Genomic DNA, 18,257 nt, shown 5'->3' with positions numbered 1-18,257 from the left:
ATACACAGCTTCACAGAGACCTTTATTTTCTTCTGTTTGCCATGAGCATGTGTTTTGGTTTAATCCACTGGGATGAAAGGCAGAGCAGCAGCACGGCCTGGCTCAGCCTCCACCAGGACTGTGCTTGGCCCACCTTTGGGAAAAGATATTTTGACTGATGGTTCATAAAATCATAGAATGATTTGGGTTGGAAGGGACCTTAAAGATCAGGGACACTGTGGACAGGGACAACCTTGTCTGGCTGTTTGCACTATGGGCAGACTGTGGCTGAGATGCACAAAGCAGCTCTGCAAGAGCTGTTAGTTCTCTTTCCAGGGGCTCTTCCACAGCTCCAAGCACATTCCAATCTTCATCTCCCAGCTCTGGTGCCTCCACCTGGTACCTTACCAGCTGTTCTACAGGTCACACAACTGGGTGGAGCAAATGCTGAATTCATGTCCAAGAGGTTTTTCTCCTACCAAGAGAATTGTTTAAGGTTTCACACCTTCAATGCCACCTTTGGGCAAGCTGCTGCACCTTGGCAATAGGGAAAGACTGTGAAATATCAGGATTTATCTACATGTGCTGGGCTAATTGTTGTAAATTAGCGTGCTCTGTTTATGCCCTAGAAGAACTCCAGACACCACTGGCAAATAAGACAGATTGACTTGAGCTAAGCACCTTCACTTCTCTCTCTGTTGGAGGGCAGGAGGTGGACGAGGCTGTTTGGTAGCTGTTCAGCCCCAGTGCTGCTTAGACAACTACCCTGCTTTGTATTCTGAACAATTTATCATGGCTTGTACCTGCACTGGTAGTTACAATTACCCCAGAGATTTAGTGCATTGGGAAGGGCTCCAATTTCAACAGAGCTGTGCCAGTCAACATGGATGGGGATAAACAGGAAAATTTTTCAGAGTCCCATTGTGCCTTTTCCTTTCTGTGTCCCCCCACACTGCCCAGAGTGGTTTTGTCACCTCCTCGAGCATTTTCTCGTGGGCAGCTTCTCACCACTTCAGATTCCCAGCATTTTCTGAGTGAGACCTCACCCGCTCCTACCAGTGCTCGTGTGTGGTTAATGGGTGAGAGGAGGAGAGGGAACACATCTGACAGGAACACGAGAAATATAAACAATTTTATTAACAAGACCACAAAACTATTTTTTAATATATGCAGCCATTTACAAGGGACAAACAAACAAACAAACAGAAAAACCCACTGGGGAGACACAGTCGGTGTCTGTGACTGCAGTGAATTCACTCCTATGGTATGGGCAGGTTTGGGGAGGGTCCCTTTCCTCTGGGAAATACCATTCCCTGTGAAATCTGGCACTAAGGAGGTGGGGTGCCACCTGCATCCTGTTGGGGTGCCAGGGACGATGCCAGCTGGGTCAGGGCTCGGGCAATAGTGGAGAGGTGGCTGTTCATGGTCCGCAGCTCTGCCAGGATGTCGCTCACATTCGCTGATGCCTCGGAGCCCGCGGGCACGGCCTGGGCAGCCGGTGGTGGGGATGCAGCCCCCGGAACGCTGCTTCCCATAGGTGCTGCTTGGGCATTTTCCTCTTGGGAGGGCTGTGGGGCTGGGCTGCTGCAGGGCTTCATGCCTTCCAGGGAGCCTGTGCTTATGGGTGGCTGGTCTTCCTCCTTGCCTTGAATGGTGGCGAGTGTCGCTGAGGCGAGGAAGGGCAGCCAGTTGATGAGGTGGGTGGCACCACTGGGTGGGACAACCGGCAGATAAATCCCAGGGTGCAGGGATGGAGTAGAGGCAGATGGGGCAGGAAGGGAAGGAAGTCCAGGGTGAACAGTGGTAGCAGAAGTGGATGTTGATGGTGAAATAGGAGGTGGTTTTGGATGTAAGGCTGCAACACACGCAGGTAACGGTGGTGAAAATGATGCAGTACCAGTGTCAGAGGAACAGGAGGGTGATGCTGGAGCTGTGAAAGGTCCAGGCTCTTCAGAAGTTGGTGGTGAAGTGGCAGCAGGTGGAGCATCAGGAGTGCAAGGATCTGAATCTGTAAGGAAGATACACCATGAGCCTTGATTCACACATGTACTTACAGTCTGTTGCCTGCTGTTCCCTCAATGGGACCAAGCCTTCTTTGATGGAAGGGGAAATTTCACCTCCTGGCAGTGATACTCTCTGTAAGCCCATTAGAAAAGAACAGATGTAATCTAAGACAAGAGCCTATTGTAGGTTAGCATGAACTAAATATTATAAAAGTAAATTATCTTTCCACTCTCATTCTTCATAAAGCCTGTGGACAGGCCTGTGCATTTTTCTGGTTGGCATCTCATAGCTATGAATTAGCTGGTGAATTACCTGCTTGTTTTCCTGGCCAGTCATGAACCATGTTAATGTTCTAAGTGACTCAGATGTCCTGTGTAGATGGGAGGACTAGATGGCTTCTGCCAGAGCTGAAGTTAATTGCTGCTTTACAGAGGGTCCCAATTTTCAGCATTTTGGTTTGAACAGACAGCTAAACACCAGACAGAATAAGTGCTAGACTTAATGGCTTAGACCCTTAATTTTTTTATTTTTTTTTTTTAATGTGTGGAACATGGCAGAGTTCACACAATCAAAGTTTAATCTATACTCCTGCCTAGATCCCTTCAGCAACTTCAGATATGGAAATCAAAAAAGAAGAAACAGAAATAAATTGTTGACACTGGGAATCTCAGAATGGCATTTATGCCCTCTTGGAAGTAGTTCACTGGACCTAATCCAATGTCCACTAAAGTCACTAGAAGCATTCTTGCTTGGACTGAGTCCATCAGATACAGCATAGGAAGAAAGAGCAGCCTCTGGACGATATAAAGAAGCTTAGAGAGCCACATGATGGTCTAGGGTGCTCTACCCACTGTGCCCAGTTGCTAAATACCTTATGCTAAGGATGATCCTATTTTTACAATCATTCTGAAAGCCAGAAATATAATAGGAAATCTTACCTTTTCAACAGCCTCAAAGATTTGTATATGTGGAATTACTATATCACACTGTACATCTTTATTTTAGCATTGGGAACACATACAAAAGGTGGTGATATGCTACAGGAGTGGTCAGTGTAAGAGAGATGGATTTTAAACCTACTTTTGCTGCAATTAAGTACAAATTTTAAGGCACTGCTGTGGATACAAAGACACAAATTAATAAATTTATCTAGGTTAAAATAACCTAGAGAAAGCCAAGTACTGAGGTGTTAACACTGTGCTATTATTATTTCTGGCATCTAAAAAATCTGATGTGAGAAGCCCATTTTTAGTACTGGCTGCTTTGGTATTCCAGATAGCAAACTGAAATTCTGACTCAAAAGCAAAGGTTTTTCCGTGTCATTCCTAATACCAAACCAGCTGGACATGCAGCCAGAAAAAGTCCATCTTTGTCCCACATGGGACTACTATGTTGCTCTTAACCAGACACACATGTTACTTGGAGGGGATTATGACACAAAATTGAGTCTGCCTTTATGTTCCTGAGATTTTTATAGAGAGTTACTGCAGGTTCCTTGAAATGGTTTCCTTCCTTTGTTTATTGGCTTTCTTCCCAATACAAGTCCCTGCCTACACAGGCACTCGCCCCCTACCCACTGGAGATGGGCTGAGGATGCTGGATTTTGGGCTTCCAAAGTGCTATTGATTTGCCTCTGGTTTTTCAAAACAAAAACAAAAATATAGCACAGCTCAACTACAGGTTCCTTTCCCATCCAAACCACCAAAGTTTGCAAGGACTGAGATGAAAGTTTCAGGTTTGGCTGCACTGTGGTGTTAACCAGAACAGTGTTTATGGTCCATATATAGTGTGGCTAATCCCTGTCCACACTGCCTGAGCAAACCAAATTAAGTGTAATGTTTTTCCATACATTAGGGAGCAGAGGAAGCTTGACAAACCTTGATGTAATCTGGTTTAGCACTGTGGAAAATAACTGTCACAAATGATTCTTAAATAGTCAGAGATACTGGGGTTAATATACCAAGAATAGCAACTCATACAGACAAAGATAGAGGCAAAAATCTGGACACCAAAGGCTCTTCTGTTTGGCTGACACCTTCCCTATCAGTGTGGTTTCCCTATCAGAAGCCACAGCTTTGTTTTTTCCCTAATCCCCCTTTAAGATTTATTTATACCCTAACGGCTGCAGCCTTTAGACACAACTTGCTCAGCTTGATCAGGCTCCCACGCTTCCATCTAAGAAATTCCACATGGGTGTCTGGACACCTGCACATGGATCCTTGTGCATGCAGGACATGTGGGAGCTGTTGCAATGCTCAGATCATAGAACCCAGAGTGACTGATGGTTGGGATGGGTCTGACCCAGCTGCTCAGCATCCAAAGACTGCAGAATCACAGCATCACTGAGGCTGGAAGGGACCTCTGCAGACTGCCCAGTCACAAACCCTGCCCAAAGCAGTGTCAACAATTTTTTCTCCAAGGTCAAAACTTCTGGGGCGTGTTTGAGAAAGCCCAGTTATATGGGAGTTCTGAGTAGGATGAAGCATGGAGCAAGCAACTACTGTTCTCTATCAGATACAACAGGATGATTCTCTTTATTTCCTTTTCTCTAATGCTGGTATTTTTTCCCTCATTGCAACTCATCATAACTTTGGTATTTGGTTATTTCCACTTTTTTTGTACAGCCCTCACAGAATGAGAGTCTTAACTGGAGCATCCAGGTTCACTGTCACTGCTGGGGGTGTTCAATCCACATCTAGACAGAGCTGGAACTAAGTGGGGCTGGATGGATGCCTGCAGAGAAGAGAGATGTTGAACACAGAGTGCTCAGACAAGTACAGTTACCTTCCCTAAAGATATCAGCCCACCTGTTCCTGGTCATTCAGCATCCCCCAGTATACCCAGTCTACAGAAGCTGGGTGGATGCTGTAGCCTACTCCCACATGCAAAGACTGTTCAAGGCAAGTTTGTAGCTTAGAAGAAAATTTATATCACCAGTTGGGGGAGTGAATCCATGGCTCAGAAACCCTGGGCTGGGATCAACTTCATCTAAACAACTGAACTTAAAGTGTTTGGTGAAGAAATTCCATGGAAGTCCCTGCATTTTCCATGCTGTGTATGGAGGGGAAGCCCCCTAAATGAAGGCTTAGATACATAAGATGTACCTCTCTGAGAAGCCTCAGGAATCACTTCTTCTATACTGAGTGCAGAGGCAGCTTTGCCTCATCCTTCAGGAGGATTATTTTACTGAGATGGAATTCCAGTCACAGAATCACAGAATATCCAGAGTTGGAAGGGACCTACAAGGCTCACTGAGTCCAAATCCTGGTCCTGTACAGGTCCACCCCAAAAATCACACCATGTCTCTGAGACGTGTTGTAGTTTTCCTTGAGCTCTACCAGGCTTGGTGCCATGACCACTTCCCTGGGGAGCCTGTTCCAGTGCCCAGACACCCTCTGGGTGAAGAAACCTTTCCTAATATTCAACATAAACCCCCCTGATACAGCTTCATGCCATTCCCCCAAGTCATCTTTGGCTTGTCTGTCTATACACAGCCACAGTCTACAGCATAGCTGTCTACATCTTATCTATTTCCCAAGCCTTTCTTCACATTCAGTGTATTAAATAAGTTGAGCATCAGCTTTTTTTATTGCTAGAATGAGAGATTTGTCCTTATCACTTTGCTGAGAATAATGTTGGATAACTAAATTGGATGTGGCTGTCATGATCTGAAAATGCCTACATTACAAAAGAGAACTGTACCAGTGCATAAAAATGACTGCCCAGCTTAAAAACATTCCCTACCCTGCTGATGTACTATGGATCTCCCCAAGGGAATGCCATTGTACATCCTTGTTTTATCTATTTGCAGATAGGAGGGAACACTTCTGCTCTGCCACCTCCAAGAGGATCTCAGGGTGTCCAAAATTCATGGGACTGTATATAGGGCAGGTAATTCAGTAATGAGAAGTATCAGAGCAGCACCTCCAGGAGGGGATTTCCTGGTACTTGTGCTGCTCATGATGATAGATGTTACCAAAAGATTAATGGTCTGCCCTGTGAGAATGGCAAACTAAAGTTATTTTAAATGCATTCAGCTGTAGAAGAAGATCATGTATTTAACTTTAGAGTCAGTCTTGGCTATCTAAGCTGCTTTTGTTTGACTACTGATTTTATCTGCCTTGCAGCCAAATTGCTGCAAACTGATTTCTTAGTCTATTGTCAACTAACAAGGGAAAGGTCTGTGCAGAAGAAACCTTGAGGGAAAAGCAGGAGCATGACTTTCCACAGATTCAGCTCATCTAACATTAGCCCTTCAGCTGGCATTAGCGTGAGGCCGTCATCTTGGCTCCAATCAAGAAAGAAGCACTTCTGGGGTAAAGCCATTCCAAGCTATCAAGTCCCTAAGTGGGGTGAAGGATCATGCTCTGAAGCATCTCTCCCCACCCAGGACTTCTGGTAAGTCAACTACCTTAGATGAGCTGAGTATCTTCCAAATGACTGAAGCTGGGTGAGCTGGATTCCTCACTTTATAGGTAGATGTAGCAAGTAATTTCACAGAACCACAGATTGGATCAGGCTGGAAGGGGCAACAGCAGGGTCATCCTGTCTGTGCCTTCCACTCCAGCAGGGCCATCCCAGAGCACAGGGCACAGGATTGTGTCCAGACATTTCTGGAATATCCCCAATGAGGCAGACTCCCCACTCTCCCTGAACAATCTGTTCCAGTGTTTGGTCACTGTCCAGGAAAGAAGTTCTTCCTCATTGTCAGGTGGAACTTCCTGGGCATCAGCTCCTGCCCACTGCCACTTGTCCTGTGCTGCTGAGCACACAGACTAGAGCTTGGCTCCATCCTCTTGGCACCACCAATTTCCTATCAAATCCCAATAGCAGATAGCTAATGCTGCCTATGTGTTCCTATGGAAAGCACAAAACCATAGAGAGAAGGTTTAAGACACAGGAGAGTAAAAGCCCCCAGAGAGCTTCAATGAATGAGCTTGTGGTTGAGAAGGTGATAATCTTTCAAGTGAGTCAGACTGAATATGGAATCTATTTCAACAGTGCCAATACTTAATTTATTTAAATAACCAGTACTTCAAGGGGGCATATAAAAACGAGGCAGAACAACTTTTAAAGAAGGAAGATAGTGATAGAAAAAGGGGGAGTAATTTTAAACTAAAAGAAGAGAGATTCAGACTCAGCATCAGAAGAAAGTTTTTACTCAGAGGCTAGTGAGGCACTGGAACAGGTTGCTCAGAGAAAATGTGCCTTCCCTGCAAATGTTCAAAGCCATATTGTATGTGACTTTGAGCAACCTGGTCTGGTGGAAGGTGTCCCTGCAATGAGCAGAGAGGCTGGAATGAGAAAATCTTTAACTTCCTTCCATCCCAAATTGTTCTATGATCCCGTGATAATGTGATTCAGTGATAAGGCTACTGAGATGTTGAAATGAGCCTCTTTGATGAGGCAGTGACCTGCAGGAGGCCTCTGTGCTTTGTCCTTTTTGCTCAGGTTTATGCAGCTGCTCTAAAGCTGTCGGTGTCTGTGTGTGCCTGCGGGACTGAGTGCGTCTGTGCTCCCCCTGCACTTCGCAGCTGCTTCCCAAGAAAGTCTAAATATACTCCTGCCTCCGCTTTCTGGTGAGAAGTGAAACTCAAGTCCCAACAGCTTGTGGTAAATGAAAGCCTAAGAGCAGCATGTGCGTCACTGAGGGCGGCGCTGCCTTTGCACGGACAAAACCCATCTTTGGGACCTGAATCTGAAGCAAGCCCTCCTGTGCTGCTCAGGTTTGATTCAGATGGAATGGCATTGCTTCCCACTGCCAGGCTGAGTCAAGAAGGGTTTCAAGCAAGTTTAGAAGGGATTAAGTCACTGCTTTGGGTGAAGAGGCCACGAGACATGACAGTGGAGTAGGTCTGAACAGAAGCCTCAGTGTGAGCACTCCAGGATTGGTGTTTGCATGCATGTGATCTCAGAAACACAATTTGGATCTAGATATTATTTTGGCTCTAGTCTAGCCTTTAACTAATTAATCCATCTAAACTAGCTCTGAATACTCATTTGATTTTGGGTGAGCAGCTTAGAAATGCACAGAAAATTCATAAAAGCATTAGGCAAGCTTATTGTTAATTATTTTTAAATAAAGCAAATCACATATGTGTCCTAGGAACCCACTCCTCTCTTCATAGGTTGAAAAATCACAAAATATTTTATATATCAAGATAATGCTCCCGTTAATGACAGAAGTGTTTCTTATGTAATTAAACATGTCTGTTCAAGTTAGGAGTTTTGTGCAAAATATTGATTTGGAAAAAAACCCCTAGATCAGAGTATTCCAAATCAGCCTTATTACTCCCATTTGTGGCTTATTTTTAAAGGGATTTTGCAAATAATTGCAAATAATTGTAGGTTACAAGAACAATGCTGTAATGGAGCACATGGCAAAGTGTCTTCCAGGGTCCATGACATTTCACCAAAAACACCCCAACTCTGTCTCTGTGCTGTCAAACTGGTTGTGTCATTTCAGCAAGGCTTTTTTCTCTGGCCTCTTGCTTTTTAAGCAGCCTAATAATAATCCATGATCTACTCTACAGATTTTAATTCACTTAAAAGCTTTTCTGACTTCACAAACTTGTGCATCTCTTTGTAATTTTTTTTTTTTTAATTTTTTTTTGCAATTGTGGTCTGTTTTGGGGTCTGTTTCTCTTCTTTCAGGTACAGTAGACCAGGCTTAGCTGGACTGAGCTTTATGTGACTAATCCCATTATGACTCCTGTGGAGTTGTGCTCTTTCAAAATTTCTTGAGTAATAGTCTGTTATGAGTACATACTTATTCCCATGTCATGCGAACAAATTTGTTCTCACAGTTTGTCATGGGCCATCTGCTTTTTCATCTTTGTCCCTGGCTTAATTTCAGTGAGATTTTATTCACTTCCTGACAAAATGTGTGTTTTTACATTCATTTGGGACCAGATTTTCCAGGAACCTGAGGTCCTTCTTTGACACCTAAGGGACAGAGCCAGACTTTTTGAAGTGCTCTGCAGCTCCTGTTATTTCCAAAAACAGAAGAGTCCCTGAGGATGCCCTGACATCTCAGTGTGGGGAGGGAATGGGAAAAGAGGAGGTAGGCACGTTGGAGAGGTAATATTGTTGGGCATCAGGCAATTCCTCATGACAGTGCTCATTGCCTAACACATTTGTCCTGCTGTGCTCAAAGCACTGCACAGACGAGTCCCACACTGGCTGCACTTTTTGGAGACCAGACTGAAGCACATGAAAAATGAAATGCCTAGACAGAAGTCCATCACAGAGCCAGGAGCAAAGGACACTCTCATCTTTCCCATCAACTGGCATTGCCAATGCAGCCCTCTGATGGCTTCTTTGCCCTGTGCTTCTGTTAACACAACTTCTTAAATTGGGGAAAGATTCTTTCCCTCCCCTTTGCAGCAAAGAAAAAAGGGACAGCAGAAAAATCTGTTGTGTGTAAGGAGACTGCCAGCCCAGCCCTCCCGTGGCCACACAAGAACATCTCCTCCACCCACATATGCTCCCTTCCCAGCAACTTAGTAAGGATGGCAAAGTGGCTTGGGAGACTTTTTGGGTCCTCTGAAACTAAAATAAGACTGACAACTACTTCTGGAGAGCCAAAAAAAACAGGAAGAAGAAGAAAGTGGTATAATTGTTCAGACCATTTTGTTCAGACTGCCTTGTATTTTGCCTCTGTCAATGGTCACTAAATGCTGCCTCCAAGGAAGTATCAAAAAATCTTCAATAACAGCTATACCTTAGTCCATTGTACGAAATTTTCCTGATGTTCCATTAATGAATCAGGTTTTTTGCCCAGGACAGATGTTTACACTATCAACAATCACCTTGGTGGAGGAAAACAGATTTGATTTAAAATCAGGCTCAAAATGAACTGCAACTGCATGGACTGCAGCTGACAGAGCTTGTGTGTAATTACCTCTCAGATCTGGCCATTAGCTACACCAAAGGGTTTTTCCTGTTTTGAAACAGACAACTTTTCCAACACGTGTAATTCTTCTGAGAGTCTTGTTTTCTTTTCCTAATAAGTACTATTGTCTTTCTAAATGCCCCTATTATGGTCTTATTGGCATTTTAAACATCACATAATTTTTTTATTATTTTCTTGTTCCTGTTTCTTTTCTTTTCTTTTTTCTTCCCCCTTTTCTCATCCTTTGGCAAGGTTTTGGCAATTAACTCCTACAGCAATGAGTTTCTCAGTTTTGTTTTGCATTGTGCAGGGAATTTTTGATACTGATCAGCCAGAAGCATTTTCTCTAAAACCACTTGTGTGCCTACTCTTTGCACCTTTTTCAATTGCAATTCCAGCCACTCATGGCTCTAGAATAAATCCATGATCCCATAACATTCAGCAGGTACTAAGAGATACAAAAGAGAGTAGACAGGATGTGTATCTTTTACCTTTAAACCAAAGGATCATAGAATGATTAAGGTTACAAAAGACTTCCAAGATCATCAAGTGCAACCATTACTCTAAGAGTGACTGGTTCATCACTAAACCATGTCCCCAAGTGCCACATCTAGATATTTTTTGAACACTTCCAGGGATGATGATTCCAACACTTCCCTGGGCAATGCTCCAATGCTAGACAACCCTTTCAGTGAAGAAATTTTTCTTAATACCCAATCTAAACCTCCCCTGGCACAACTTGAGGTTATTTTCTCTCATCTTATTCTTTGTCACCTGGAAAGGGAGGCCAACCCTCATTTGGCTACAACCTATTTCAGAGGGTTGTAGAGAGTGAGAAGGTCCCCCCTGACCCTCCTTTTCTCCAGGCTGAGCCCCCCAGCTCCCTCAGCTGCTCCTCATCAAACCAGACCCTTCCCCAGCTCTGTTGTCCTTCCCTGGACACGCTCCAGCACCTCAGGATGAGACAAGCAGGAACATTTATAGAAACAAATCTTGATGGTCCAGATATTTTAGGTTTATTTTTCTTTGCTGGTTTGAGATTAGTTTAATTTCTTAACATATATTCTCTGAAGGCTTCAAAGCAGATTCAGATGTTAATTAACCAAAGATAGTTATATTTTCCTGCTGGTTTTTTTCCCAGGAAAAATATGAGACACACCATGCAATCTTATGGTTTTAGTAGCCAGTGAGTCAAGTCTGGAAATTTGGTTCACATGAGTCAATGAGATTTCAGGTTGCTACAGAGAGTCCAGCAAGGACAATGTCCATCAGCAGTGGACAAGCCTCTTTTGCAGACATCATATGGCTTTTCTTGGGCTGATTCATGAAACAATCTACATCCAGACTGGGTTACCTTGAACCTCTTCCATGCTGTGCTTTTGGATGGTTTGTCTCTCTCAAAGGCTTGCCACACCTGTGTTCCTCTCTGAAACACAGGAACTCTGTATTCTCCTGGGTATTTACCATCCAGCTGCCCCAGCACAAGGTTTCTGCCAAGCCTTAGAGTATACATAGCAGAGCAGTAGTCTAGCAGTCCTTATCTTGTACCATCTTTCAAGCTGTATAAACTCATTACTTAAATGGAAGAGACAGTGGAAAAGAGTGCAGAAAGTCCCTTGTCCCATCTAGAGCAGATCCAAGGTTGTTGGTTCCTCTCAGCGAGCAACTTTAAGGTGAAATAAAGGCTGAGTAGGAGGCCATGATTAGACACACCACAAAAGACTGTCTCTGCAAGATGAGCTTGGCTGTTGTTCTGTCTAAGAGTTTGAAGGCAAAGACCTGCTTGTCAAGCTAAAAGTGGACACCTTAACTGTACAATAAAGAGCCCCTCAGTGAGGATGTGAGGATGGCAAAGGAATGATCTTACCGTAAGTATGCAAGAAAAGTCAGAACTAACTCATGTAATTGATTAAATTTTCATATATTTCCCAGTATGTTTCATCCCCAGAGGCATGGTGCCATTTTTAGGAAAATAATCTTGTAACAAAAATCCCCTGAAACTGCACAGCCTGAGGTGATTTTTATCATCTTCATACACTAAGGAACCACAGAGACCATATCTTTTCTGGAGAGTTAATCTGAGTGGGAGACAGCCATATCTGAGCACCTGAGCTATGCCAGTCTGGACATGAATTATTTCCCTGAATGACCCTACGACTCCTTTGCTGTTTGTGAACTTTCCCGAGTGTACCAGGAGTTTCAGACTGGAGGAGGAATATCTCATACTTTTTTTGTGTTTAGATATTCTGGGATGCTTTCCCAATCTCTTGTGTCAGATGTGGGAGAATTTGTTTACTCCAAGGAAAGGCTTTCAGGAAAGCCCTGAAAGATTCCACTCACTTCTGATCAAATCTGAATCTTTACTACAGAAAGGGTGAGTGCCAGCCCAAGGCCAGACAAGACCCAGGCTGCTTATCCCCTCCTCGGAGCTCCCAGCCTGGACTGAAACCACTTCCCAAGCCTGAAAGAAGTTTTAAGTGCCCATGGAGTCAATGCCTTGGAGATGTACCTTTTATCCTCTTTCACGTCAACTGCTCGATATGCCCAGGCAGTTGTGGCAGGCATCATGGAAATGCTGTCTTCACAAAGACATTTTGTCTCCAATAACATTTTCATTTTACACCCAAGTCTAGCCGGAGGTGAATTCTTTTGTTTATTGAAGAGCCACAGCTCCTTTGGAACAAAATGTTCTCCTGTAAGCCGGGTGAGACGCTGGTTTTATTGAAGAACAGTCCTGCAGACCAAGACAATGCTGTACTTCACTACCCCTTTTGAATTACCACTCTGTCATTTCCCAGAGGAGCATGATCGGCCGACCACTAAACTCTGCTTTAAGATCTTATGCCTGATCTAAATGAGACAGAATGAAGCCCTGGAGAGATTTCAACCCTTGCTTTGTTGAAACAACATTGCTTTGTTTGGAATGTATTTGCCTTTGTACTGGGGAATGAAAATGTAACCCAGTGCCCAGTTTTGAAATACATAAATACACTTTTGGTAGCATAGCGTATATAAAGAGATCCATATCATGCACTTTTTCTTATGCATCCTTTTTCTGGGAGATCTTCAACCAGTTTTTAAACTATCAAATCCTGAGCTCTGTAACATCTCAGTGGAGGAGGAACATATCATGCCTGTGTTCCAGGCTAGCATGGTGACCCAGTTAGGAAATCTGTAGCAGACATGAAATGAAATCCAGACCTGTACTTGCAACAATGAACTCAGCCTTCCCTTGTATCCAGTTGGATTACACAAGCTAGGAGCCACCCAAAATTTCATGACATCCACTCACAGCTCCAGTCAGTGGTCACTACCATTTGGCTCCCAGGTCTTTCCTGGGCTTTACTTTAGTACCCTTGGATTATGAACTGAAGAAATTTAAAGTTATGATCCAAATCATCCAACCCAGGTTGAATCCTGAGTTGGAAACAGCTGGACAACTGAGACAATTGGACTTTTTCCAACCCTTTTCTACAAATTCACTTACTTCAGTGCCTCTTGGGGCAGAGATTTTATGAACACAGGCCCTTGCTGTACCATTAACTGGTGTATGAAACCACATCATCAACAGCTGTGGAACAACAGTCAGAGAATTTGAGGGGTGTTAGATGTGATAAGAACAGAAAAACTGCACTAGGAGGTTCCAAATTCCTCATGACTCCACCTATCCATCTTTCCCACCACGTGTCCTCCCGAATAACTAATTGGAGGAGGCGTTTGCCCACTCTGAGAGCAAACGAACACGTCAGCCCTGCCCAAACAGAGGTGCTCTGTCTCTCTGTCTGAGTCCATGTCTTTTGATCACCATGGCCACCAACTCCTGTCTGATATTTTGGGCTGTGCAGGGTGGGCTTGTACACTCGCTGGGCAGAGGGAAACACCTTGTTAGGACAGGAAGGAGTGATTCAGCCACTCCTCACTCTGAGTCAATATTTATCCAGTGGCTCTGGGTTTGGGGGAGGGATGGTCTCTCTCCAGGGTCACATTCCCACCCTCCTGAGTGAAGTGGCTGGAGCCACCAGTCCAAGAAGGTGCTAGCAGCTTTCTCCTGGGAGCACAACTGCTTTTTCTAGGCTGCATTTGGATGCAAACTGGCACGCTGTGGCTATGTCTCTTTTTCTTGTTTTTTTTCTAATTGTAGTCTGAAGCTTTCCTTAATGGGACAGAGAAGTCTTTGAGACTGGAAATGTGCTCTTCTCTTTGTTTCTGGTAAGACATAACACTGTCCTCATGGGACCGCACTCCAACAGGGATATTTTAGTTCTGCCTGGCTCCACTTCTTGCTGGCCCGCGGTCTGATTGCTGTTTGTCACTGGGACTGCGAGCGCTGGGGAACAGAGACTGCCCTCACTGCAGCTGCTCTAGCAGGCTGGAGCCCTGAATTCGGCTGGGCTTCCCAAGCATTTCCATGAGGCAAATAGTAACACTAATTTCAGCTGAACACTGTATTCCTTGGGCCCATTCCTAAGGGGCCGTGTTGGGCTGCCTTTGCCTTTTCTCCATGTTAAATGCATCGCTAGATTTCACCCTGGGGGTTGTTGTGTCCTGGTGGATGATTACATTCCTCTATCTGAGACACTGAAGATGAAAGAGCAGTTTGAGTTCCCTTTTGATAGATGGAGATACCCTTCTGCCCAGTCCCTGGTATGATTTTGTGAAGATGTTGAATATGTCCCATCTTTCAGAACTTGGTCTCTTTTATACTAGTGTAAAACAGGAATAATTCCATTGGCACCAGTGTCATTTACACCAGTGTAATCATGGGAGAAGGAGAAGAAATAGGCCTGCAGGGATTTTTTGTTTCTTTTGGGGGGAACCATGCTGACTGTAAAACCACAGCAAAATTATTTTTAAATGAGAAAAATTTCTTTAAGACAGATCAGCCTCTTAAAAAGAGAGACAAATGGAATGAAATGCTGCAGTTCAGAAAGTCCTGCGGTATTTGGGAAATGGGGCAGTTTTCTGTAAAGGGAGTAGTAAACAGCCAAAGCCAAGAGAGCTGCAAATAGAGAAAGACACAGAAAATGAAGCTGCTTATGAATTACATTATCAAAATTTCTCAGAGCACAAGAGGTGAGATTGTAGAGGCAAGTTTATTCTCAGCACATGCGTGGAAAAATGTAAACCTCAGTAAGAACCACTGAGTAAACCTGAGAAAAGAAAATGACTGTGCCTGGAAATGTTTAGAGGATGGTGTTTGTCAATTAATGAACTGAGAGGCCACCGTTTGCAGCTCACTACACAGCAAAGGCGTGCACAAACTAAGCCCAAAGAAGGAGATTTTTTTCTTTTGCCCCAGTAAGAGGAATGCAGGGACATTTTGCTCTGTGCTTCATCTGCAATTCATTTTTTTCTTTCATAAAACCTGGTGATTATTGAGAAGAGAAAGTTTTCTCCAAGTGGCTGGGCAAGGGGTAATGATTACTCACACCACCAGGTTCCCATTTGCCTTCAGGTTTGTTGATTTTGATGACAAGCCTTTACCACTGAGTTTCTCAGTTGTGTCAGCAGCTTCCCCAACAGCCCAGTGATGCTTTTTGTGTTAGGCTGTGCAGACAGGAGAGTGGCTCCAGCCAAAAAGCACACATCAAGTTCATACTCTCTACTGTAAGAAACCTCAGAGTCTGACTAAGTTTAGATCCAGCCTCATGGCTTGGACTCCTGTCTAATAGAAATACACAGATATCCCTGACAACATGTTTAAATGAAAACATGTTTAAATGAGAAGAGGAAGTTTTCCAAGGACACAATACATGTACCTTGTTAAGGAACAGCTCTTCTCCAGGTCAAGAAGCTTCTCTATCCTGGGGGAAACCTGGCAGCATTGGGAATCTTCAGCATGCCAAAAGGAAGAAATTCCAAAGGGTCTGCTGCCTTGTAAAAGGAAGGCTGCTTGATTAACTTTATGGAAAGAAACCGAGCTGTAAAAAGACAGCACTTTGTCCTTAACACAGACAGCAAGCTGTGAGCACAGCCAACTGGGTAGTCAGCTACACCAGGACTATAAGGAGACAAGGTCAGAAGGAGCCTGGATGACACCAGGAATGCGAGGAGAGACAGGCTGGTGAAGGGGAGATGTGGAGGAGCCAAGGTGCAGTTGCTGAAATTCATAAATGACTCAACAGGGAAACAAACTCATGCAGGATCCTGACTTACAAGGGAAAGCATTAAGTCTTGCAAGGAAAAAAACCAAGCCAACACAAAACCACTGTGTGTCCATCTATACATCTGTTCCATAGGTTTAACTGAATCATCACAGAAAAAGAAGCCCATTCCAAGACAGCATCTCTGCTCAGTCTTTCTGGGCCTTGGGAAAATGGTTACACCATCGGAAATGATCAGGAGAACCCCAAATCATCTCTGCACAGCTCACACTACAGCTCATGCTCTCATTGTAAGAGCAGCAGAGGCTTGGACTGAATTACACAGCCCAACACATTCTGTACAGCAACAGAAAGAGGTAATGCACTTGGACAGTCCTTGAGACATTATAATTAGAGATGGAGCTTGAATCAGCATCCAAATGTGGAATGGTGCTGTGAGTCAGTTGAGATATATCCACCAACATTGTCATTATCCTGAATTCTGTCATTTATAAAAAAATCCGAGCACTGCAATCTTCAGGGCATTCACAATTTAGTGAAGTGAATACCCCAAATTTGGTACTAATCTTGGCTCTCCATGGCCCAAAGGCAGTAAATTGTTTAAAAACATAGCTGGGAGACACAGAATTTTGGGAGCTGCCTCTGTGAAAAAGCTGCCTGAAATTGAGCTTTCCAGAATAGAGAGGACCTTAATTTTTAGGACCTCTGAAACAAGCACATGACCCCAATTAAAGCATCCCTAACTTGTCCTTAATAAAAATACTCAAAGGTCCACGTCTATCTCTGACTAGAATGGCTCTGATCAGAGAAGGAAAGTTAATGTGTCACAGAAAAAAACAAACAACCATACAGCAAGCAAAAATCTCAAAGAGGAAACTGCTCAAAAATACATGATTGCACCAGGAGAGATGCCAGTGAAACCAAGCATTTTGAGGTAAGGTCTGCCAGTCCTGTTGAGTACATCATGCATTAACAGCTCCCTTTTTAATGTTATTGGAGTATTCCCTGAACAGCAGCATGAGTTAAACGTGATTTTTGAATTGTCATCTGAAATGTCCTGGTTCAATCTTCCCAGCTTCTTATTCCAGGTCTAGCAATTCTTTGGGTTTGATGCTTCTCAGTGCAAGCAGGTATATCAGCATTTGGACCTGGCATTTCTTTATCCTGAATTTTGCCTCCTCCTTTGAACTCTCAACACCAACTGCTTTATGGACAAATTTGCAAGCACAGTTTTACTAACTTTTGCCAATATAGAATCTGCACAGGAGATAAGGGGAGCAGATAAGAGCATTCCCTCTTTCACTCTTAAATTAGATTAATTTAGAGAACTTGCAAGCCAATTTAAATGCTTAGAAAAATCTAAGACAGATTTTTATCCACTGTACAGTAGAAGTGGGACCAGCTGTTAAAGTAACAAATTTTAAGAAAATCCTAAAATATGTGTTGATCAAAGGTGGACCCAAACAATTATCTTAGCACCAATAACCTGAAAAAGTGGTGCTTCAATGCTGTGGGGACTAGTTTCTCCACTTACTAATGCTGTTAGTATTCCTGACAATTCTACCATCATCTGCTGATTGATAAATAGCTCCAGGGCCATACTTAGCCATCAACAACTACTACTACTACTACTACAAGTTCAAAAAATGTGCTAGAAAACCAGAAAGGTCAAATTCAACCAACAGTGGATGAGACTGAGGGTAGCATTTGGCTTTAAGATGGAGGCAAAACATTTCCATGACACACAGAGAACAGTATATTGCTCAGGATTCATTCTCCCTGAAGAAGGAATGTGTGTTTTCATGAGTTTGAGGATAAACTCAGTTACATTTTTCTGATGATGTGGAAATGCAGAAAAGTAATTTCTCTATGTTGATTCACTTGTATTTTCTATACATTAGAAAAAAAATCTTAAAATCTGCTGCTGATACTCTTTGTTATAACAGAACCTCCTGCCCACTTGGAGTACACTTAGCTATGGTACATCATAGAATTACAGAATTACAGAATTATAGAATAGTTTGAGTTGAAATGGGTCTTTTAAAGGTCATATGGTCCAATCCCCCTGCAATCAGCAGGGACATCTTCACTAGATGAGGTTGCTCAGAGCCCTGTCTAACCTGGCCTTGAATGTTTCAGGGATGGGATGATGTTCATGTTATTTCATAGAAGAAATAGGATGTAGTATCCATTTCTTCTGGAAGAAATAGCGAGGCTGACAGGTGGAAAATTTTGGGCTATTGTACACTTCAGTGCTTAAAAGGCAGATAAAAAGA

The 18,257-nt window shown here is 43.5% G+C and overlaps 1 protein-coding gene across 2 annotated transcripts in view; it reads right to left on the bottom strand.

Annotated features, from left to right (window-relative positions):
• Positions 1 to 1,092: 1,092 nt before the first annotated feature.
• RUNX2 (RUNX family transcription factor 2) overlaps positions 1,093 to 18,257 on the bottom strand; it is a 216,193-nt gene continuing 199,028 nt past the window's right edge. For both annotated transcript variants that reach the window (XM_086875603.1, XM_086875605.1), the window contains one exon: positions 1,093 to 1,987. In XM_086875603.1, coding sequence (XP_086731729.1) covers positions 1,308 to 1,987 — 680 coding nt within the window. In that variant the 3' untranslated portion in view covers positions 1,093 to 1,307. The remainder of the gene's footprint in view (positions 1,988 to 18,257) is intronic.

The sequence above is a fragment of the Cyanistes caeruleus genome, chromosome 2, assembly GCF_971803275.1.
Source record: "Cyanistes caeruleus chromosome 2, bCyaCae1.hap1.1, whole genome shotgun sequence".
Taxonomy (NCBI): domain Eukaryota; kingdom Metazoa; phylum Chordata; class Aves; order Passeriformes; family Paridae; genus Cyanistes; species Cyanistes caeruleus.
Note: the sequence above shows the minus strand (reverse complement) of the source record. Positions and strands in the feature narration are given on the sequence as shown.